The sequence below is a fragment of the Micropterus dolomieu genome, linkage group LG20 (genome assembly GCF_021292245.1).
Source record: "Micropterus dolomieu isolate WLL.071019.BEF.003 ecotype Adirondacks linkage group LG20, ASM2129224v1, whole genome shotgun sequence".
NCBI classification, from domain to species: Eukaryota; Metazoa; Chordata; class Actinopteri; order Centrarchiformes; family Centrarchidae; genus Micropterus; species Micropterus dolomieu.
Genome location: NC_060169.1, coordinates 15739825 through 15765300, shown reverse-complemented (window position 1 = coordinate 15765300; position 25476 = coordinate 15739825). Strand labels below are relative to the sequence as shown.

The window sequence follows — 25476 nt, the reverse complement described above, 5'->3', positions numbered from 1 at the left end:
TTTTTTGGGGGGGGGGGGGGGGGGCTTTGATGAACTCATTAAGACTTTATAGGAAACCCGAGACCTGAACGCCCAGCTACGTCGGCCAACATACACCGTTGGGTCTACTTCTTGGTGTTGTGTGCTCGCGCTGAATAACTTCAAGTTAAGTGGCCAGAATGAACCCGGATTAGAATAAAAATCCCATTTATAGCGTGGTGGAAAACTGGCTCACGTGTGACAGCTGTCGTGTGAGCATATAGGCCTATCTTGTCCAAGAACTTCATAGCAGTATTCGCAAGGGCCGGTTAGATGATGGTGTACTGATGAATTAATGATGTACTTTCCAAAAAATGCAAACTGGGGCCAAATTTCTTGGAAGAGTTGTGAGTAAATAGAATAGCCTTTGAGGGAATTTTATTGCCTGTTTACAATTACGCACGACCAAAACTTGTCCTGGAAAAAAAGACGATGTTTTTGACTGTTCGGTCTGTCTGTCTGTCTATCTGACTGTCCTTCTATCTATCGTGTTTCACTGGAGGGAGGGAAAGAGAGATGGAGAAGGAAGGTGGAGGGAGGGAGGAAGCGAAGGATCTCTTACTATTTCACGGTCTCACACGCCATCTAGTGTACAAAGTTTGGAACTTCAGCGCTGTTAATTTGGAGCTATGGTATTTCAATGGTTAGGTTCTATAGTTGCTGATTCATAGGTTAAAATGAACTATGTTCTTTTTTGTTAAGATTATAATTGAAAACTAAATTTTAGAGTGCATTAACACTGATAACTTATGTATGTAGCCACAAATGAGAGCCAGTTATGATTAAACCATGCTGTAGTGTATGTTACTACTGTATTCTTTCAGTTGTCCAATGTTGCACACAGCGTGGGAGGGAAGCAACAGCTCATTTGGATAGCACAGATCACTCAGCAGCTATTTGAATGCTGGGCTTTTTGTAGTGCTGGGGTTGGTCTGGAGGCCAGGTATAATCCCTTAGTGGTACTCATCTATTACTAAACGTGCTCTGAAACTGTGTCAGATTGAAAACAGATCTCAAGGAAGCGAGCTTCCACATGTGTCAGCCATTACTGCAGACAACTCTAATTGCCTTTTTTTAAGTGCTGCATTGTGGCACACAAGGGGTCCTCAGGTAAATATTATGATATACTTGTTTTTCTTTTCTTTTTATCTTCTAGCTGAACATTTGGCATTGTGTGCAATGTAGATGTTAAACGTGACAAAACATGTTGCTGGGTAAAGACCTCTAACCTTCTTGGTTCTTGAGGAATTGAACAAAGACGGATGCCCACAAGGGAGTAGTGGTAGTGGCAGAGAACAAATGTTTCTTTAGGTCGTGCATTTCTATTCTAATGTGGTGGGCACATTTCCCTCTTTCAGCTCTCCTGTTTGATGTTTATTTTCCCTTCTAACGGTTCCTAAGATATCCTGCACGCTGTTTCGTGAAGATGAAGCCATAAACTGTGTTGACATGTGCAGGGAGGCTGGGGAACATTACTGAATGTGTAATAATACTAGCCATGCTAGTCCTTTCATGCTTTAGAGAAACTTTTCAGCATCTGTCAAAGGAGGCATTTATCTCTTTAATCCCCACCTGGCCCAAAGAACAAATGCGAAAGTAAATTACACATACAGCCGTGATCTCAAAGCAGATGAACAGGTGGTCATCTGGAGACATTAAACCCGAACAGTAGACAGAGACCATTCACCTGCTCCTATTGTTCCGGGTGTTTCATGCTCTAGGTGTTGTCGTGAATAAAGGCATGTTTGAGCAGCGGTTGTCGCAGGCTTTATCTTCCTGCACTCCATGTTAAGTGATTTCTGTTTATTGGTCAAAAGAAAAGAGTCATACTTGGACAGCCATGACACAGTTAGATTGGTGGGATGTGCCTGGATTTCATTCAAAGATTATATACAATCTCGATAGAAGTAATGGTGCTGTGCTCAACCATTTCTTTGTGTTAGATATTTTCATAACTAAACCGATTGTCACAAAGCTGCTTCGGAGGCCCCATTTTATTCCAATATTTTATTCCAGACATTCCTCCATATGCAGTTCCTCTCTTGCTTTATTATTCATCCTCATTGTGTTAACTTGCAAGCCGGCTTTTTTTTATTAACTGAGAGATCCAGCAGTGGGCATAAAATGCTCCTTCACTGGATGTATAAAACACGAGCAAACCAATCAGTTGTCACATTTAGCCTCTGGTAGATATAAGCCAGAGATTCTCCGCCAGTCCCACAGCAATTAAATGATTCATTGGCTTTATCGCATTTTAACAGGATGTTGATTGAGAGCATAAGCCATATTGATTGTTCTGATGGAAACAGGAAATCACAGAGATAGAAATAAAATAATTTGTTGTTCCCGGTGTGAGGATACCCGGGGGAATGGCAAGCACTTGCACACTGTTGAGTGGCATTACCCCCAGCAACCTCCTCCCCTCTATTCTCTCCCCTATGGAGACCTGGAAGAGACGTCATCTGTGGTTGTTATGCTGCGAAATGACGCTGGCACTCTCTCCACCCCCTGCTACTGCAATATTACCCCTGTGGTCTGTTACGGAAGATGCAGCACTCTTCGTCTGCACCATTTCCAGCATGAAGTTTGACGCCTAACAGTAATCAGCCCTCTGCCTTCATTTCCTTCATGTGGAAGTGGAACCATTTGAGTGCAATACTGATAATAATATCAGCCTAAATGCATCCTACACATAAAGCTCGTGACTGGCCTCAATCCCGTAAACCTATGTGATTTTCTGTGCTGGGAGGCCTTGCAGAAAATCCTTGATATTGGAACCAAGTGCTTAACAATACTGAAGGGGTTAACAGGCTTGGTTTTTTGCAGGTTACATATACGTCTATATTAGCAAGAGTTAATAAAAAAATGACTAATTAGCGCCTCATTCTTGGCTTTTTCCTCATTGTTGTTTTAATTGGTAAGAGGAAAAATACCCCCATCTCCCTGCAAACACATACAAGCCGGCCCCTCCCCATGCCCTCCCTCTAACACACACACTCACACACTCTGGAAGAGCGCGTCATTGAGCTCGGGGAATGAGTGGCTCATTAAGAAGAAGGATGTGATAGAGACTGTGAGACTCCCAGCACGTCTATTTTTAGACCAGATATCTCTATGGCAGTCACCGTGGTGTTGGTTAATTGCAGCCATGGCCCCAGATACCAATTAAGAATGAAACAAATGCTTTTGAGGTGGGGTTTTGCTCCTCCCTACTGTAAAGGTCCTCATGTCCATTTTGAGTGGAGGCAGGAGTTTGTTTGCTGGCTGTGTTTTCCTGTATCAAGTTGGGACATGCAGAGTGCAGTCAAAGCCTCAGCCAGGCTATTTTTAAATGAGCCCCAGTGGAAAGCAAGATCTAGATTTTCTTTTCATTATGGTTGCTTTTATATCTCGAGCTGTTGGATGTCCACCAACTCATTGATTTGCTGTGAATCTTAGAGCTTCTCAGAGATAAGGGATGCATATGTGCTCAGGCGATTCGCTGGTTAAGGATGTATGTGCAGTATTTCTGCTACACCTGGCTCCTCAGTGCTTTGCTTATTGTGTGAGTTGCTCTCCGGACGCTCGAGATTGGTGCTTTACACTGCAGGGAGGATGCCACATTCTTCTGCCATCCAGTGTCCTCATGACATCCTGTTAGTTCATCCTTGCGGTGATCTCGTCTTCCACCTGCCAAAAACAAACAACGTCCCTCAACAAACTCCTGATTCCCGTTCATGACGGAAGGTTTAGTATCAAACCTGTCTTACCAGTTATTAAAAAGAAAACCATAAATAATACTGCAGCACCAGTGTTTGTCAGAGCTGATACAAACACACAAACTCTGTCAGTCAGTGGGGTAATGTCATAGTCAGAAGATAATAAATGAGCTCTTCAAACAAACAAAACAAACAAAACCATATCCTTATGTCAACACACGCACAGCCTTTACAATTTTAGCCACTTCACAATTGACCCTCACATGATTGGAGGCCAAAATGCATCCAACAACATTTAACAATTCAGGTAACTACTGGCCTTACTAAACATGAAGTTTAAGAATATGAAAATCCACCATGTCCTTTACAAAGTTTTAAGACAGCACAATGATGTGGGCAGTGAGGGATGAATGACGGGTTTGGCCGTTATAAAACTGCACATCTTTTCAAGCTATAGAAATAAAATGTAAAGTTTAACACACCAGCTGAAGAAAAGCTCATAAATAACAGCAAGCCTGTAAGGATGTAGTGACATCATTTGTGTAATCTTATCTTTTGTAATAAGCAATCTCTCTGATGCTCAGCACAGCTTTTGTGCATTGCTGCCAACAAATTAAAAATCTAAGCCAGACCTCACATAGGAACAGAATCATTACAGTTTGCAAACAATTTGAAAATCCTGATGACAAAGCGCCAATATCAGTTTAACATTTTGTGTTTATTCCAAAGCTACTGGCTCCCTTTTTGGCTTGCTAAAAAAAGAGTAGAGGGTGTAAAAAATAGGATAGGCTTACATGGTGCATTATGGATCAAGAATAAGCTAGCTTCATTGAAAATGCTCTTTGACTAACTGTCTTGTTGTCTCTCCCCACATCTTCCCTCTTGTTTTCTGTCTTTCTCTCCCCCTCCAGTTCCACCAGGTTAGAAGAGTGATGACCATCCTGTTCCTTACTATGGTTATTTCATACTTCAGTTGCATGAGAGCTGCGCCCCTGAGAGACGCCCCGGGCATGCGGGGTCATCGGACGGAAGGCTACTTGGGCGCTGCTGCGACGGCCGCAAGAGGCCATGGGACTCCACAGAGTGGTGGTGGGCCAGGCCAGCGCGGGGAACTGCCCTCACTCACAGACACGTTTGAGCAGGTGATAGAGGAGCTGCTGGAGGTGGAGGGCGAGGCGGCACAGCTGGGACAGGGGGCTGATAAGAGCCAGGGAGGTGGGGGTCCATCCTCTGTGGTCACCACAGAGACCAAGGATGTCGACCTGTACGACTCGCGAGTGATGATCAGCAACCAAGTGCCTTTGGAGCCGCCGTTGCTCTTTCTTCTGGAGGAATACAAAAACTATCTGGATGCCGCTAATATGTCCATGAGGGTGCGGCGACACTCCGATCCCTCACGGCGCGGAGAGCTCAGTGTGTGTGACAGTATTAGCCAGTGGGTGACAGCTGTGGATAAAAAGACGGCAATTGACATGTCTGGGCAGACAGTTACCGTCATGGAAAAGGTCCCTGTCCCCAACGGCCAACTGAAGCAATACTTTTATGAGACCAAATGCAACCCCATGGGGTACACAAAGGAGGGCTGCAGAGGAATAGACAAGCGGCATTATAATTCCCAATGCAGGACAACCCAGTCCTATGTGCGAGCGCTTACCATGGATAGCAAAAAGAAGATTGGCTGGCGGTTTATAAGGATAGACACTTCGTGTGTATGCACATTGACCATTAAAAGAGGGAGATAGTGTATAAAATGTATAGATTTTATTGAAGAGTTTAAAAAAGAGAATAAAGAGAAAATATCTATTTGTATATATACATAACAGGGTAAATTATTCCGTCAAATGAAAATTTTATGGACTGCATGTAAAAAAAGATGAAGTTTATACAGTAAAAGTGATACTACAGTCTATTTATTGAACATATTCATGACCTTGTAAACAATTAAAAAAAATCTGATCAGTCATTTGCGCCCAGTTTAAATTACTATATCACATTCCTCAAGACATTGTGATTTGTTTACATTGCCAAGAATTAGAAAATGAAGGGAAAAAACAGGCAAGAAATGAGAGAGGACAGTTCCATCTTCAAAAGCTTGCATGCTGCTTCAATTGTGAATTGAGAAATTCTCCACTTACAAAAAAGGATATGATGCTGACCAAAAAAACATTCCGTTTACATAATCAGCAGAAAACAATTTTCCTCTCCAGTAATTTATCTGTTTACTGTTCTAAACTTCTCAAGGTAATGTTGGAATTACATACTATGTCAAGGTGCTGTTGTCAAAGCTTTGCTGTTTATTTTTTTATCCCCACCAGAGGACAAGATATATATATATAAAAAAATTATATATATATATATATGTGTATATATATATATATATATGTGTATATATATATATATATATATATATATATATATATATATATAAAATATTCATTGACATGTTTCTGGGTTAATATTATTCATTTTGTATGTTGTGAAGTTGTTTGCAATATTAAACTGAAATATTTGAAGAAATAAAAATGACTATAGGCAACTGAAAAACAAAATCAATGTCGATAAAGTTTCAACAGTGCATTTCCGGGCAGGATAAACTGTATTATACACACAGGCAGGCAGGGAGGAATGTAGTCACACACATACACACACATGCATGCACACAATCGCCAAAAATTATCACATCAAAACTATGAATGACATAAGTAGGTATTTAAAATTCCACAAGCTGCTAGAAAATCACATCTTTTCTGTAGCAGAGGAGTCAATACATTGAGTAATATATAGCAACAGCAAAAATGACTGTTATGGGTGGAGAGAATGTGAATGTTGCAGATTTTGGTGTTATTGTGAGGAGAGAAAAAGTAGGAACATGCTCTTAAACCACTTCCTACTCCCCACCAGCACATCACTGGAACACAAACTTACTGTACATCCTCTGATACTTGGTGTTTATGCACAGGTGTTCGGAGATTTACTTAACTGTTAGTCCAGCTGCACATGCAATGTTTCACAATTACAAGAACTTACCATCACAAGAAAAGCGCCTACACATTCAAGTGAATACTAGTACAAGTAAGGTATGGTTGCACATGAAGCATGTCTGAGTTTGACAGTGATGGATTCACCCACCCATACATTTGTGTACATTGAAAATACACACCCACAATGTTCTTATTAGTGCATGGTAATCCCATCTTTAAATCTTCTACAAGAGATTAATCACCACAGATCAGATTTTATGTAGCTGTACATTCATTGGGATAAGAAGGAAAAGCCATTCTAGGTAACTGGTTTGGCATCTGGGTTAAAAGAGTACTTCAGCTACATATCAACATTACCTCTTGTAGATTACAACTCAGTGCATCACATAGCGACATCATGAAATACCCATAATATGACAAATTCCAGAAAGAGACAACACTCATACAAAGCTTAATTGAAGGCTTCACTTATGTCTTATGTTTGTGTTACATCCCAACCACCTCATTTTACCTCTCCTCCGTCAACCTGAAGGTAAGTGTGACCTCTGAAGAGAACTGGATCTGGCATTTTGAGATTTTGGAGAACAACTTGCTGAAACGAGGGGGACAAGAAGATGTTCCACTTTCTTCTCTATTTCTCTTGGATCGTACGAAGGAGGCTGATGAAGATGCTGTAAGTGACTTTTCTTATAAAGAAGCAGAGAACAAATAGGGAGTCTCCACGCCAACTCAGAGAAAGATAACAAGCATGCAGTAGTGTCTCTCAAATGATCTATTGTCATGAATCTCCAATAAAAGGTACAGAGGTTTGTTGTCAATGCCTCACAAACCAAGTAAGAAAAAATATCATGCCGAGGTTTTCTATTATCCTACGGGAAGAAAAGCAGTTGATCTGCCTTGAATGATTAGAATGATTTAGTAGTGTCTGAGCACTAAAGCAACACAACATTGACTCAGACCTTCTGCAAAGTATTTTAGATGAGGTATTCCAGGTTGCTCTATTTATCATGAGTAGAACATTTTTGTTTAGCCAAGCTTAAGGAAGAGAAAACTAAAATCCACCCATCAAACAGTTATTAAAGTAATGGACAAATTGACTCTGAAATCACCAGTTGTCTTTGAGCCAAGGCAAAGCCCATGTTTGCAGAAAAAGAAAGCCCATTTTTTTCTTTTGTGATCATAAATCATGCATGGAAATAGATTTTACAGAATGATGTGTAGTATTTATTTGACTCAGAGCTGTGGCTGAAGCATAAAGACAAAAACAAGAAGAAAAAAGTATACATTTTTACGCAATGTGCCTATTGTATAGAAAAAAAGGACAGCTACTGCTGCTCCCCCACTAAATGTGTGGAGTCTCTGGCCACGCCCCAATCCGTGCATGCCATAGCAGGAGTGGTCAAAATTGAACCGTGCTTAGAAGTTCCAGCCCACAGAGAGCAGTGCAGTCGATGTGTTGCAGTCGACCAGTAGAGGGCAGTAGAGAGCCCGTTCCTCCCAGGTGTCAGCAAAAAACCAAAGAAGCTTCTGGGTGCACGGTCCCTTGTCACCGATACACAGGACGTAACAATCCCTTGAGCTATGAACATTCATGCAGAGGTCCAGGACATCTGTTAAATGAATGATGCACTAAACATTAGATTATCACTGTTTTAGTTGATTGTGTGATCGTCAAATTGTGTTTGATTGGGATCACAGTGGGCACCTTTCCTCACCTTTTTTCCTGGATGCAGGCCAATAAGACCTTCAGTGGGCTAAGCACAGTAAAATTAACTTACACAACCCAAACCCTATAGTCACAGAAATATCCAACTTTTTGAGTGGAAATCAACTCCTTAATTATACATGCATAAAGCACTAAAAGTGTAAGAATGAAAGATCCTCAATAATGGAAATAACTTCCATTGTCAGCTACACCAAGCCATAGGTGATATTGTGAGAACGGTAGATTGATATTTATGATATTTTAGATAATTATATATGTACAAATGGATGACGCATTGCATAAATACATATTTACTTCTGGATTGTTTGGAAATGTTAAGAAATTATTTAGGAATTGTTTTTTAGATAAATAATTTAAAGCATTGACTGATTCACCGAAGAGGCCTTCAGTGTTGGCTCACGATCATCAAGTCAGTATGAAAGAACGTGATGAGTTTGGTGGCTTCTCCAGTTTTCGAGGATTACATGAACGCACCGTGACACTGGCAGCTAGCCTAGCCGGCTAACTTGGCTAATCTGATTTATCGTCTAGGTTAAGCGCACGTAGCGGTAGTCAGGATTACCAAATTTAGTTTTACCATATCTAACGTTTAACGCAATATCTACCTAACATCAAGTCACCATTAATATCAAGAATGGCATCGCTTGGGGAGCCTGTGCGGTTGGAAAGAGGTAAAGTTAATTGGCTAGATAGCGTTAGCTTAAAAATATTTGTTGTGATAAGGGAGTACAAGGGAGACCATTTACCTAGCTTAGCTAGAGTTAGCCAAATATAGCTGGTGATTGTTCTGGGCAGCATACTTTAGTATGTTTAGTTGGCTAACCTTGCGTTAACGATGTGTTCTAATGCTTATGGCTTTGCCTAATTGTGTGTATTCTTGGCACCAACCTAAAGTAACGATAGTTTTTACGGCTGCATTGTTTTACTTTGCGCATTAACTTAGTGAAGTAACGTTAACCAAAATTTTTGATAACAGACAGGGTCAGTTAAGTTAACGTTAACCTAGCTGGTTTTTCAAATGTTCAGTGTATGTTTGCATAGAAAAGAATCGAGGCCTCATACACTTTGTTACAACGTTATATCACAATTAACAGCCAGAACGAGCAGGAGGAAATATTTATATTAAGGAATCAGGTAACGTTACATCAATTAGCACAGACTAAGAAAACAACGTATTTTCTTCTTTCTAACTAATTCCACGGGATAAAATAAACTCTAAATGGAAAATTATAAACAGAATATTAGAGGAAAATAGGGAAACACTTGTTTTGTCCTTGATTGTGCAATTTCACATTATTTATTTTGATAGAGCAGCTGGTGGTTTTGCCTCATCCACTCTGTGGTGGCAGAGGCGATTACTAATTTGTAAAACATAAGTAAATGATATGATGGTATTGAAATGTACTTAATCTCAACGTAAATCCAGCGGCAGCGCAGTATATCATTGAGCACTATATCTTGCTCTGAAGCATGACATATTGGAAGTTGCCCTATTGATTAATGTAGCTTAGAGTTATTTTTATTTATGGTAGATAAACTGTACTGTAAGCCAGACAAGCTTTCCCCATAGGGACAAAGTATTTATAATCTGAACAAATGTAGCGTCAGTCGAGGTAAATTAAATCGCAAACGAATTAAAGTCATGGCATAAAATTTATTTAAATTTTAATAATTAGTAAATCATTTTTCAGACATTAATTGAGTGGTAACACTGTGGAGTACTGCCATTCACGCAGGCAGTGACAACCTACAGATCAGTGAAATCCTTGATGGTTGTGTGTGTTTTGTTGTTGACAGACATTAGCCGTGCGGTTGAACTGCTTGATAAGCTCCAGAGGACAGGGGAAGTGCCTCCCCAGAAGCTGCAGGCGCTGCAGAGGGTCTTACAGAGTGAATTCTGTAATGCTGTCAGAGAAGTGAGACACTTTGTCATTTTTAAAACACATAACTGTGAGATGTTATTAGTTCACTTTTCTCTTCTGATGTTAAAGTTATCTCTTCAAAAAAAATTGAGTTTGGTTTGATTACTTTTGTGTTCACCTTTTGGAATTGATGGAAACAATGTCTCTTTAGGTTTATGAACATGTGTATGAAACAGTGGACATCAACAGCAGTCCTGAGGTCAGGGCCAACGCCACAGCTAAGGTAGACCCAAGTAAAGTACCATCTAATATGCAGCATTTTACTTGTGCACATTTAATTGTATAATTTCAGACCATTTGGTTCTAAAGGGCGCTTTAATTGAACACGTCACATTGCGTGTTGAGTGAAGTAAATACAGGATATTTGAAACATCACCTTGTTTATTTGTAGGCTACTGTGGCAGCTTTTGCAGCAAGTGAGGGACACTCACATCCACGTGTCGTTGAACTGCCCAAGACAGAAGAAGGCCTGGGTTTCAATATAATGGGCGGAAAGGAGCAAAACTCACCTATTTACATCTCACGCATCATCCCAGGAGGCATCGCTGACCGACATGGAGGCCTGAAGAGAGGCGACCAGCTTCTCTCTGTTAATGGAGTGGTACGTTGAATTCACAGAATCATGACTTACTCCGGGATGTTAGATTTGAAGCTTTAGCATTTTAACATGACACCTGATGACATTTACACATTTTGCAGACTAGTCAATTTAACAGTCGGTAAAACAAGAAGCAAAAAGGCAAAGCTGATGTTTTTGAAAACTCGCATTCATTATACACTAGGTGAGATAGTAAACAGTACAGCAATTAGGATAGATTAAGAATTTAAAACATTTAAAATTCACATCTTCACTCAAAGTCAAGTCGGTTTTATTTATGTGGCCAAATTTCACAAATCATAAATTTGCCTCTGTCTAATGTGCTTAGACCTCAGTTCAGTTAAGGGAGAAAAAAAACTTAAACGTGGAAAGAAATTGAAAGAAACCTCAGGAACAGAGGAGGAATCCAGGACAGACAGACAGACATACATAGCTGTCATCTGTACAGAATACACCAACATAGTAAGAGCCACACGACCTCCTCTCCACCATGGAGACCTGGAAAAGAGGACAGGTGTCTCCAGAAATCAGGCATCAGAGAAATATTTTCATCATCCTGTTGGTTCACTATTAGTAATAGAAGCTAATAAACAATGCACATGTGCCAGTTTCCATCAATCCCTTTGCTTACAGAGCTAGCACAAAGCTGCTATTAGAAAAACTGTATCTGAAAGGTACCCTGTGGAGTTCTTGACCACTAATAGTGCTACAGAGCAATGTTTTTAAGAGTGGGACCTTGATTTGTCAGCGAGGACACTCAAGCCTGCACCCGTGCATGAAGGAAACATGTACTCAGTCCTGCCGATGGTTTTACGCGATTCCACTGATCCACAGTTGTTTGTAAGAATTGTCACCAGTAAATGTAGCAATGCGCCAATAAAGCTAGGGAGAAGAAGACTGCTAGCAAGCAAGTATGGAGGTTTACAATGTTGTTTTGAAAATGTTACGGGGAAGTAAATGCAATCAAAGCATTATTAGGCCTCGGAGATGTGTTTTAGAAACAGTGAATGTAAGCATATATTTACAACAAAAGGCAAACTCCACAGGGTACCTTCTGGCTCTTCCATATTAGCTACAACATTCAGCACTTTCTGGCCACAGCTTGAATTCCTGGATCAGCCAAAGACAATTATCCAACTGACTGTTAATTGTTCAGTAAAATGTCCAAATTACAAACTTTTATATGGTAAGTTGAACCAAGCTGCCAAAGCTTATGTTCACTCCAATGCCTTTTAAAATACTGAGTTCATTGTTTCTTTCAAAGTTACAACATACAGTGGATAGAAAAAGTCTACACACCCCTGTTAAAATGCCAGGTTCTTATGATGTAAAATAATGAGACAAAGATAAATCATGTCAGAACTTTTTCCACCTTTTAATGTGAACAATTCAATAGAAAAACAAACTGAAATCTTGGAGGGGGGAAAATGAAAAATAAAAACCTTCAAATAACCTGATAAATAAGCAGAAGTGTGCTCACCCTCTTATAACTGGGGATGTGGCTGTGTTCAGAATTAACCAATCACATTCAAACTCAGGTTAACTAGAAGTCATTACACACCTGCCATCATTTAAAGTGACTGTGATTAATCACAAATAAAGTTCAGCTGTTCTAGTAGGATTTTCCTGATATTTTCTTAGTTGCATCTCTGAGCAAAAACCATGGTCCACACAGAGCTTTCAAAGCATCAGAGAGATCTCATTGTTGAAAGACATAAGTCAGGAGACAGGTACAAAAGAATTTCTAAAGCATTAGATATGCCATGGAACACAGTGAAGACAGTCCTCATCAAGTGGAGAAAATATAGCACAACTGTGACTTTACCAAGAACTGGATGTCCCTCCAAAATTGATGAAAAGAAAACTGGTCAGGGAGGCTTCCAAGAGGCCTACAGCAACATTAAAGGAACTGCAGGAATTTCTGGCAAGTGTGTGGTACATGTGACAACTATCTCCCGTATTCTTCATATGAATGGGCTATAGGGTAGGGTGGCAAGACGGAAGCCTTTTCTTACCAAAAAAACCATCCAAGCACGCCTAAAGTTTGCAAAAACAAACATCAAGTCCCCCAAAAGCATGTGGGAAAATGTGTTATGGTCTGATGAAACCAAGGTAGACCTTTTTGGCCATAATTCCAAAAGGTATGTTTGGTGCAAAAACAACACTGTACATCACCCAAGGAACACCATACCCACAGTGAAGCATGGTGGTGGCAGCAGCATCATGCTTTGGGGCTGTTTTTCTTCAGCTGGAACCGGGGCCTTAGTCAGGGTGGAGGGAATTATGGCACAAAACCTTCAGACATAGGTTAGAAATCTGAAGAGGAAGTTCACCTTTCAGCACGACGACCCAAAGCACACATCCAAATCCACAAAAGCATGGCTTCACCAGAAGAAGATTAATGTTTTGGAATGGCCCAGCCAGAGCCCAGACCTGAATCCAATTGAACATCTGTGATGTCGGTGATCTGAAGAGGGCTGTGCACAGGCGATGTCCTCGCAATCTGACAGATTTGGAATGCTTTTGCAAAGAAGAGTGGGCAAATATTGCCACGTCAAGATGTGCCATTCTCATAGACTCCTACCCAAAAAGACTGACTGCTGTAATAAAATCAAAAGGTGCTTCAACAAAATATTGGTCTAAGGGTGTGCACACTTATGCAACCAGGTTATTTAAGGGTTTTTATTTTTCCCCCTCAAAGATTTCAATTTGTTTGTCAATTGAATTGTTCACATTAAAGGTGGAAAAAGTTCTGACATGATTTATCTTTGTCTCATTATTTTACATCATAAGAACCTGGCATTTTAACAGGGGTGTGTAGACTTTTTCTATCCACTGTACCTAGTTGATCTTGTGCTTAACAATTCCCCGTAGTATATTGCTTTTTGAAATAAAAAACCTATAAAACCGTTCAAATTTACTACAGCTGTTATGTGTCTTCTTTCCAGAGTGTGGAAGGTGAGCATCATGAGAAAGCTGTGGAACTCCTCAAAGCAGCTCAGGGCACTGTGAAGCTGGTAGTAAGGTACACCCCCAAAGTCCTAGAGGAAATGGAGTCACGCTTTGAGAAAATGAGGTCGGCGAAGCGCCGGCAACAGAACAACTATCCCCAGTAGGAATTTTCCATGCTGATGCCCAGCTCCCATGTCTCTCCTCCTCTAGCATTATGGCCATTTGTTCTGGTCTGTTTCTTATCTCCCTGCCACCCAAAAATACAAAAACACACAAGATTAGTTTTGTTTCCTACTCACACATACTGTATATTGTGCTTCTAGCGTTTTCTGTAGCAATTTTAATATTTGCCATTGTTACACTGGACACTGCAACTCTAGTCAAACACTAGAATGATCATGATTGTCAATGTAGGTGGTCACTCACACGTGCATTATTTTTGAATTGACAATTTGAATGCAACTTTGAGTGCTTTTAAAACCACAATTCCTTTGACTAGAAAGGTAGTGTTTTTAATTCTTTTATCACAGCCACTACCAAGTGCCTCAGGGCAAACACATTCATCTTATGTATTGTGTTCATTGTTCTTTTTTTCTTTTTAATGGTTTAAAGTCAAGGACTGGTAATTAAATGCTTGTGGCAGGATTTACTACATGCTTTGCATCCGTTATTCTCAACAACACATGTTAACATAAAACTCTTCACTTGTGCAAACTTTAGTTTTATTGCCGCTCTACTGGAAAGTCCAGAATAGGGAAGAATTGATGAGTGTTGAAGATGAGTGAATTAGTTAGTTTGATAATAAGGGAAACCACCGAAAGGACACTTCAAATACCGGTTTTCTAATGTCCTACCACACTACAAAAATCTCAGCAGGTACTGTAAGTATTGTAATGGGATCTTTGCAACTTTTGAACTAAATTCCTGTTGCCACAGAGACTCACAATTTTACTTTTATCGAAGTAGCAAATGTTCAGTCAGCATGACATGAGATGAAACCAGTTCAGCTTCTGATTAATTTGTGTTGAAGTAAATCAGGAGTGTACTATATGTCATGTTTTTCCTTTGCCAGGTACGGTAGTTAATGAAAAGTCAGTTTCTTAACATTCATCTTTGATCTTTGCTCAAAATAACAGCCAACTTGTTAGCATTGTTTCCATCATTCAGTGAAAGTTCAAAATGAGGAAGAATATTTTTTGTAATATCAAGCAGTCTGATAATATGAAACTGTCTCTTTAAATCACAATAATTCCTAATATGAGCTTTCATCATTGTTTTGATGAATGAAATGGCAGACACAATACTGGATGTGGCAACTGCATATTAATCAAGACTTTACGCAGTGGATTATACCGTAAATCTGATATATGATATATATGATGCTTGCAACAACATTTTCTTTACGAACTGACACTAGATTTATTTCCTTACCTAGACATTTGTCATTTTTATTAAAACCAACAGTTTAGTTGCACCAATAAAATGTATTTAATATACAAACTGCCCATCATGTTGAAATAAGAATGATAATGAACATTACGGAAAAACCCTCAGGTTTGTTATGATATGCGGTTTTAAGCAGGCTAATGTCAAAACGGTGTCAATAAGCCCCAACATACTGTATATGTTGGATCTCCTTCCACGTTTACATATACAACACTTAGAAATAATGTTTAAAGTGTTTGTAGAATGCATCTTCAGCTATTGTAACGGTGTTCCTCGTATCATGACAAAACATCTTATGATGTGGAATATTAATGCTTAAAAATCCTTTCCTCATTCAGAAGCCTCTCATGCAACATGTCAATCAAACAAGTCCGTAAGTCATGTTTTTCTTTAAAAAACTTGTATTCTGAATACTTACTTATTTGATATGAAACAAGAGAATTCAATGGCCTTTCTTGATTTGTCTGCAAAGGGAATATAAGTTACTCTCTGCAACATCCAGTCTTTCAGTGTGTGGGACAACAAAGTATCAGAAGATAAATTTAATTTATTCCCAACAGTGTTTTGTTTCCCTGGTAGATGCAACAGCATGAATATAGAATAATGTAAACTAGGCTTTAGCTGACTTTAGCCATACTATTGTCTAGTCCCAGGATCCAGGATCAGCGCATCACATAATTCACACAGGAAAATAGGAACCACAAAGCTAGTTGTGATCTGTTTTACTGATGTAGAAAATTGATGGATGGTGGATAAAGTAACAGAAACACATGGCCATGTATGAAAGCGGGAAAACCTTTACCTTCAGTGTAGCTTCAGTCTCTCTCTGTTGTAATACACTGTACGGTCAATGGTTTCTCCTCTAATCTTGAACAGTTTTTGTGATGTAGTTATTTTATTTTATCTACCATCTCTTAATATACAATAAGGTTCAGCACGAGCAACTGCCTATGACATCAGTTGCTCTAGCGTTGCTCCAAATTTGATATTGTTTTCTCCAAAATATGCTTGTGTGCTTTTAGTGATCTATCCGATGAGTGGCACCAGGCGTAACCATTTGTACTTCAAAAAAAGATTACTTAACGTCACTAAATGTATCACTAAGTCTTCTAAAATGTTGTTATCATTGGAAAGTTTTTTTTTTTGTTTTTTTTGAAACAATTACAGTTTACGAAAGTAAAAGTTGGACTTGTCTGTTACATTGTCTACATGTGTCCATTATTGCCCTCCGTGTCAGCTCAAAGTCCACTCTTCCTTTTAAATATCAGGTTAACTTGCGGGATTAGCTTCACTCAAGTTTAGTGGATTATGTCTTACTTTAATATTGCTTTAAATAGTCCACAATAAAAGATGATAGCACATAGCTCAGTTGTATTCAGTTGGTGTGCTTCCTGTAATCCTTTTACTCCTTTATTAAAAAGCTGAATTTTGGGACAAAGTGTAAAATAAAAACAAACACACACAGTCCTGCAAAAACTGAATGAAAATCAATTATCTATGCAAAGTCATTTAAAACTTTGGAAATATCCTGTACTGGTGCAAAATAACTGTAATTTTACTGTAGAATTTTAATGACAATTACTACATCAAGGCTGTGTGGACAAATGTCTAATGTAATATGATGTATTTTGGGACCGCTGCAATCAGTGGACACTTTGGAGTTACATAATGTTATGAGGCATTTACAAGATTTGTTATTATAACATACTCATGCTGATTACCATCAAGTAGTTGCAGTGAAAATGTCTGTGTAATATTAGTTTTGCTATCTAATGATTGTCAGGATGCATGTAGAAGAATAGGCTTGTGTGAAAGTGTGGTTAGGAATAGACCATTCCACAGGCTACTTTGACGATATGTTTGTTTTGAGGCAGAAAATTAAGCAGATGTACATAAAAGTAGAAATGTCCTAATATAATGTAAAGTTTGTCGCTTAATTGTGTTTTATCCAGCTTTAGCTAGCTAGATTCACTGCTTACACACATGTATAGTAAATCGGGAACATAATGTAATGAGACTAGGTATTGATATTACACAGTCACACGCTCCACTGAATGTCACTGACCATTGTCCAACTTAATTGCAATATTTTGCAAAGTACCCTTCAACTTTCTACCCACTTCCTTATATATATTGGAATGGTCAATAGAGTATTTTTTATAATACTTTTCTTTTGATATTTTTCTCAATTTTTATAAGTGATTTTCCTAAAAAAAAAACAAACACCAGGATTAATTGGTACTTCCATTTTGACCGTGTACCAGGGCCATATCGGCGAAGCCTCTCTGAAAAGCAGCTCTGATGTGGGACGATTACTGAGGTCACTTGGCTGTATGACCTGACAGACTTAAAGAGATGAATTGTCCTAGGTCAGCACTTCTTTTCTAAGATCTGAACTGAGTTTTTCTTTCTAGTACAAAGACCAAACTTGTAACATTTGTGACAACTTTGATAATGTTTTGAAATGTTTTAGTCAGTGCTTGTTTAGGATTATTAACTGTAGACTGTGTTGGTATTTTGTGTTCTCTGGTTTCTTATCTAATTTACTGTATTACATTGATGTGGAATGTAAAATGTTGTGATGTAGAACATGACAATAATTGGACTGGAGGCTAAATAAAACAGTGCTTAAATGTAAGTCGTCTTCAGCATCTTTTACACACAAGTTTTACAGCTTAATGACATTGGAAACAATCACCAAAGGTAGTAAAAGACGTACTTAATGCTGCACATGGACTACAGAGTCTTCACTCTTCATAATAATTGCCATACCGTGACACATACTGTATGCTGTATAATAATAATAATAATAATAATAATGAATTACATTTATATAGCGCTTTATCATACATACTCAAAGCGCTTCACAGTGAAGTGGGGGGGACTCACCTCAACCACTACCAATGTGTAGCACCCACCTGGGTGATGCACGGCAGCCATTTAGCGCCAGAACGCTCACCACACATCAGCTTGAGGCAGAGAGAGAGGGAAACATTGCCAATTACTACGGGGGATAATTAAATGACCAGATGGTGAAAGCCAGGTTGTGAACACTGGGGAACCCCCTACTCTTTGCGACAAGTGCCGCGGGATCTTTAATGACCACAATGAGTCAGGAGCTTGGTTTAACGTCTCATCCGAAGGACGGGTATGTGTGGTAGAGGATTGATAGAAGTTCATCATCAATAGCATGCATATAACACACAGCAAGAGCCCTATTTGATGTAGAGGAAAAGGGGAAAATGTTTGCTGCCAAATTCTGTTGGAATAATGAACGCAGAACGAACTTGAATTCTCAACTATTGCGAAAAACAGTTTATTTTCTTACAAAATGTTTTCCACTTCAATGATCCTCTTTCGCCGTCTTGCCTTACTTGTATGAAAAGCAGGAAAGTACTTCAGAGATGGAAATAGAAACTTGGTAAGAGCATCACGGTAGTTGAAACATAATTGATGTGTCAGTTTTACTTAGATGGAGTAGTTTCTAAAATGTGATGAAGTTCAAATGTTTCTTTTAAACCTACAATTTAGTGGTCAAAAAACCATGGAGACATTCAAATGTACAGGGATGGACCAAGTGGTTTCCTACTGGCTAATGGCATCCCCTTCCCCCTTTGGAAGCCCATAAAAAGCCTGTTCTTCATATTTGCAATTATTCCCTGTCGTACGTCTCTCCATGTTTTACTTTACATGTAGTTTTGCGTTCTAAATAAATGCTGCTAAACCTGATTTTTTGGCAGCACTGCCAGCATAAAAGCACTCTTATTTATTTGCCTGTTCTCAAATTAAGTAATTCATATTCACATACACTAAATAAAATGTTTTTGCCCCCATTCATCATGAGCTGAACTCAGAGATCTAAGACTTCCTCTATGTACACAAAAGGCCTATTTCTCTCAAATATTGTTCACATATCTGTAATAAAAAATCTGTGTTAGTGAGCAAGTGGCATATCAAAATGCTGATCAGACAGCTATAAAGCAATATAGTTCTGTAATAAATGCAACTTTTGTGAATGTTAGATTGTTAGATTGATTTTTAACCAGACAGATTTATTTAACTTTGTGAAATGTTTTGAGGTCAGTTGACAAGCAAAATTTGGCTGTAGCCTTCAATGTCTCTCCCAAATGTCTGCTTGATATACTGTAGTTATCTTTAAAAGGTAGTTGCATCTATATACTGAGAGGAGCTCTGTAACAGGAGCTCAGTGGTAGATCAGTGGCCGGTTGCCTGGAACCAAGCAGGTGCACGTGACAGCGATTCATTAGAGCTGGTTGATCACACTACAGCCTGAGTCCAGAGCATAGCTGCTGGACTTGTGGTGTGGTCCACTGCAGAGTGTTGTGTGAAGACGGCTCATTTCATCCTTTCTGGCAACCAAAATCAATCACGCCCAGGAGCAAGCCCAGCAGCAGCAGCAGGGGCTGAGGACGAAGCAGGAGGCCAAACTGGATCAGGGGCCAAATTAGCAGTGAGAACTGACAAGGAAGAAGAAACTGATTCATGTCGATATCCCGTACAGTAAAACACAAACACACACACACTTACACACAGTTTGTTTTTATGAAAAAATAAAACTGGAGAAATAAGACTATCAAAAGCACCAACCCTACCACAGAGTAGACAACTAATTCGAAGAAACTACAAATCAATTATAAAACAGATTCTCCAATGTGAAGATTTAAAGATAGCAGTCTGAGAAAACTTCCTTTCCAAACAGATATTGCTGCAGTAAAACCTGTAAAAAAAAAAACTTAAATGATGGAGATACCATCTATGAGAGATTAAACATAGACAAATAACATGGAACAAAAATGGAACATGTACAAAGGCAGATACAAATAACACCTTAATATTTTCTGCAAAGTTATTAACAAACAAAAATAAGACATACAATGTTAAAATAAATAGACCGAAAAACAATAAAAAAAAAAAATGTAAGAGGTAGGCTACACATTTCAAAGACATAAAGGAGGTTTCCAAATATATGTCTTGGAAGATCATAAGGATACTCCAAACTGATTAATTTTACAACCTGTTGATAATATGATGAATATATTTACCTTGCACCTTGTTAAAATCACACATTCAGATAAATACCACTTGCATTCCTCAGCTTTTTGGATTAAGGAGTCTTTAACAGAAATAAAAATAAAAAGATTTGTTTATCTTTTTTTATATAGATATCCCATATTATGAATGAAACATTTAGGCTAGTGTGGCAGAGGTTAATGAACTAACGCTCATGACTGCACAATGACATATCAGCATAATGTGATGTTTTGATACTGAGTTTCTCGTATTGGATAAGAGTTAAAAATTCACATATGCAAGTCTGAAACGGTGACAGCTTCTCTAAGATTCCCTAGAAACTTGAGCCGTGAAGCTTAAAGCTTACATTACACACTCCGATACAGCATGCAGCAGTTTACTTGCTGTCGGTCTTTTATTGAAGACGACGAAGAAGAGAGGCGTCTTCCGTTTGCTTCCGGCGACGTAACTTCCTTTCTGTCCGTGCTAACCTCGAAGTGAACACGCGTTCGCCTGTCTAGCAAGTGAGTGTCTTTTTTATAATGTAATAAATGTGTTAATCACTGAGAGAACAAGCATGTAATCACAAGAAATAAATAAAAGTACTGCCCCGGTAGGTCAGAAACATTAAAGAGTTGCATATTAACTAGATTTCTCCATTTCATGCACCGCAACCTCGGCGGCGGCTAGCCAACGTTAGCTAACGTTAATGTTAAGGAGACCGAAGAACACGCTGCCACATGGGTGTAGAAAGTGTAGCTGGATTGTTTGTTCTTGCATTTAAACGATTTGTCCGAGTTATTGTAAGTAGTTTTTACAGACTTTATGCTAAATACGTGCTAAGAGTTTTTCGCCGTTAACTCGCACTGCTAGTTAACTCAAACTTAAAAGATTAACGGATGCTGCTTGACAGGACTAACGTTAAAATCACAAATAAGCTAATTAAACCTAAAGCGTTTATTTATTTTCCCCCTATATTAGCAAAGAAAGATTATTTCTTGTAAAATGTGGCTGAGGTTAATTCTGAAAGTACCTTAAAGGGATGAGCCATCAAGAGATAAACTGTAACGTTAATAATAAAAACAGTTCAACAAGTTTAACGTCAGTCTGAGCTTTGCTAAGACTCGAGGCTGCTAAATACTTGAGTGCCTACATGCCATATTTTTGGTGATATCTTTATTCCAGCTGTTAATTTAAGTAGATTAAATATTAGGATCATCCCAGTTTATGATAATGTAAGTATTTAAATGTATATTTCTGGGGCATCAGGAAATGGTTTGAGTTCCAGGAATGCTGTAACATTGTTAACACTGTGCTACATTGCAGATAAATATAAAACCGTAATAAAGAGCCTTTAAAATATACATTTTACTAGGGACACAGGCCAGCAACATTTTAACGATAAGCGGTAATAATTCTGAATGTGTCAGAGCAACCCGTAAGGAGAAAAAACATTTTGTTGAAGTTTCAACGTGTTCTAACGTCCAAAAGTCTCATTCAAAACACGGGACCTCTGTCTCTTGACTCCTCTCCTTTCCCATTCCTAAACCCGCTGTGCCCTCGTTGTCCCCGGAGTCTGAATACTGGTCATGGATGTTTAATAAGATAAGATCCACGTCCATAATGCCAACAAACAGTGTGCCGTTAAATTACTTCAGTTACAAAAGAAAGGGTGCGTGTTGCAGCAGTCCCCTGATACGTTTTTACTGGCCCTAACAACAAGGCACAGCTCCTGAGTGGAGTTCGATGTTGGTTTTTCTGCAACTAACCAATGAAATCTTTGTAAATTAAGACTCTTCTTATCTGGGGCAGCCCTATTAAATATGAATTAACAATTGTATAACTGTATCAAGTTTGAATTTGTTTCTTCGCAGAGGTTTTGCCTTATTTTTATTTAGAAAATAAAGAAAAAATAGTTAAAAGGTGTCTGAACATGTACTTGTATTTTTGTTTCTGGTCATCTGCTCACAGTTAATCCTTCCTGTTTGTTCTTTTTACAGGATGCGTTACGTTGCTGCTTACCTGCTCGCTGCCCTTGCTGGCAATGCCAACCCAGAGGCCAAGGACATCAAGAAGATCCTGGAGAGTGTTGGCATTGAAGCCGACGACACACGTTTGGACAAGGTACAGAGCAGTCTGCTCTTTATCGTGTTTCTAGTGTTGTGGCAGCAGTTGTCCCACCAGCGGCTAGTTATTGCCTTTGTGATATTCACTAATTTGATCTCTCTCAACAGGTCATCACTGAGCTCAATGGCAAGAATGTGGATGAGGTCATCGCTACAGGTGAGAGTGCCAACGTGCCATTTAGTGTTTGTTCTTTGTGTACTGGTGAATTTAGATGTTTAGATTTGTTTTGTGGTTCTGCTGAAATTGTCAGGTCTGGTAGTCACTGGCTATTAAAGGTGCGCCAGGCAGGATTTTAGTCCGTTTTGCACCCTCTGAATTTATCAAAACACATCGTGACACGGATGAACACAGAGTTGCCTCTCATTTCCTTAAAGTGCAAGAGTTGGGACTAATTCTCTTGGCACATAGAACGAGAAAATTTAAAAAGTAATTAAAAAACATTCACAAAATATGAGCAACTGAGCTGTGAAAGCTGGACTCGTCAATAATGGTTTCACTGCCTACTTCAAAAAATAGGCCTAAGAGTCAACATGTGAAGTTGTTGTGTTTTTCAAATAGTGATCGAGTTATTCAAAATGTTTGACTTAGTGACAGTCTCTGAAAATGTGGATTTTATTTATTGTTGAAACCAGGCCTAGACAGAATCAAATCACAAATTTTGACTATCTTAGTATACTTAATACAATGACAAGAATATTAATATTTTTGCTTTCTTATTATATCTACAATAAACTTGGAGTGTGATGCTAATGGTCAATGAGTATTACTATACAGCCAAAATTACCAGATTATATCTAATGATAACAACATACTGTGCCTGACCTCTATTTTGTTTCTGGCCGCTGAGTGTCGATGTTATCAGTTGTGCTTTATGTCTGCCAACTCGTGTCTCCTCAGGTTACGGTAAGCTGGCCAGCGTGCCAGCAGGCGGCGCTGTAGCCGTTGCCAGCTCTGCAGCTGCTGGCTCAGGCGGAGCCGCAGCCCCTGCTGCAGGTGAGCATCGCAGCTTAGCACCTTGTTTGTCAGCATCAATGACACTTGGCAGCCGGTGCTTTTACCTTCACCTTGTATGGTTATGTGATTACATGCAGCCAAGTCAGTTAGTGACCATTAGGTTCATAGAATTCAGTGTTAGAAATCTATGTAATTTAAACCTGACAGGATGTACATGGACTGTACAAGTCATGTAGTAATGTAATCTGTTATAGATTTATTTTTTTCATTTATGGGACAGTTATGCTAGGGTCATTTTCGAGAAACCTTACATTTGTAATAGAGTACAGTAACTCAGTAATAAAATTTGTAGACAACTATCTCTAGATTAGTGACCTCGTAAGAACAGCTTTTTGTTAAATGTGTTAAATTTATGTTGATAATAGCAGGAAATGATACCAAGCGCTTTCTGTTTTGTAGCTGCTGAGGAGAAGAAGGAAGAAAAGAAAGAGGAGTCTGAGGAGTCCGATGACGACATGGGATTCGGCCTGTTCGACTAAATCTTTTCAAAGGATGAATAAAGTTTATAAAAAAATCTGAACTAATTAAATTTCTTTCACTACAGAATGAAAGTTTTATTGGTATTTAGTGGTCTGAAGGCTAGGAAAGTCATGTATAATTTCATTATTCCTTCTAATATACATTGTTATCTTAGCCTGCAACGTGTTCTAGATGGAATTTTTATTAATTAATGAAATAGAAAAATACATTGGGTTTTCTGTTTATTTTAGAACTTGATTGGTATTGAACGGAGAGTGTGGATACAGTTAGTCAGAAGTGACTTTATTCAGCTGCATTATTCTCTACAGCATAATAAGATATATTTAACGGTATGGTTTTAGATCAGCTCTACTGTAATTTAGGATCGATGAAACATGTTAACTTCAGAAAAGATGGTGACTGAGGAAATTCTTTTTTCACTACCTTCCCACAACTCACAAGAGGGAACGCAGACATTTTTTGTTAATCTTCCTTTTGAGTGCAATCATCCACTGATCTCGATTATCTTAAAATTCCCAATTAATTGGACTTTTAGAGCATGCAGCTAGTTATTGAATCATGTAATGGAGCCCAACGATCAGCAGATGGCGCTGTTGAATTTTGCGCCGTACATAAGAGTAAAGGAGACTTCGACACCTGAGGCCCTTCATGTCGGGCATTGTTCAAAACATTTAGAATTGTCCATGAGGGGTAGACGTTACTCCATACACCAGAGTGGTTATGTCACCTGCAATATTTACTGCTATAGTTTGAATACACCGGCCCACAGGTGCAGGTGGCACGCTTACAGCTGCACGTAGTCCTTTCTACGTCCGCCACAGTGAGCTCGTGATAAATGACGTCAGCTACGCTGCAAACAAACAAACTCTCCTCGAACTACAGACAACAGTGATGATTTATGGAGAGGAAATAATAGGTTTCATTATTAACGCCCTGCGAGCGAAATTGCTCTGCCGGTGAGCGTTTCCATAAGGAAAAATCGAAACTTCATGCTTCTGTAGTAAAATGAGATGTAGCGGGTCGTGGCAACTTATCCTGTTAAGACAAATACTCTTAAAGGTTGTCGACACTACAACCATTTTAGTCCCAGGGTAAGCCTTTTATGTACCTACTTCCATTTAACTTGCAAGTATCTTATTAGCTTTATAAAATGAAGATGTATTAGCCTATAGGCATACGCTTTTTCAGGATGTCTAATGGATTATATTATACAATATAAGCAGACTTAAGTTTTGCTGTGAAAAACTAAGAATGCTGAAGTGGACAAACATGAGGGCTCATTACGAAACTGCTGTCCCAACTAATCAGAACATTCAAGCCACTAATCATAACCAACAAATAGCCTAAATGAAATTGATGAAGAGCAAAGGCAAGCCTTCAGTCATAGACACACAAACACGCTTACTGTTTTATTTAATTATTTTATTTTATATATATATATATATATATATATATATATATATATATATATATATATATATAT

At 38.8% G+C, this 25476-nt stretch overlaps 3 protein-coding genes across 3 annotated transcripts in view; all 3 read left to right on the top strand.

The window, feature by feature from the left end:
* Window positions 1-5517, top strand: part of bdnf (brain-derived neurotrophic factor) — a 6341-nt gene extending 824 nt beyond the window's left edge. The window contains exon 2 of the mRNA XM_046033030.1: window positions 4628-5517. Coding sequence (XP_045888986.1) covers window positions 4649-5458 — 810 coding nt within the window. The 5' untranslated portion in view covers window positions 4628-4648 and the 3' untranslated portion in view covers window positions 5459-5517. The remainder of the gene's footprint in view (window positions 1-4627) is intronic.
* A 3364-nt stretch (window positions 5518-8881) lies between these two features.
* On the top strand, window positions 8882-17979 carry lin7c (lin-7 homolog C (C. elegans)). Its single transcript, XM_046032323.1, has 5 exons — window positions 8882-9094; window positions 10221-10339; window positions 10497-10568; window positions 10737-10946; window positions 13892-17979. Exons 1-5 carry the CDS (start codon window positions 9058-9060, stop codon window positions 14057-14059), a joined length of 606 nt encoding a protein of 201 aa, XP_045888279.1. The 5' UTR covers window positions 8882-9057; the 3' UTR covers window positions 14060-17979.
* Window positions 17980-20762: 2783 nt separating this feature from the next.
* On the top strand, window positions 20763-24033 carry LOC123958746 (60S acidic ribosomal protein P2-like). Its single transcript, XM_046032324.1, has 5 exons — window positions 20763-20896; window positions 22373-22496; window positions 22607-22655; window positions 23397-23492; window positions 23913-24033. The coding sequence occupies exons 2-5, from the start codon at window positions 22374-22376 to the stop codon at window positions 23990-23992; spliced, it is 348 nt and encodes a 115-aa protein (XP_045888280.1). The 5' UTR covers window positions 20763-20896; window position 22373; the 3' UTR covers window positions 23993-24033.
* Window positions 24034-25476: the final 1443 nt, after the last annotated feature.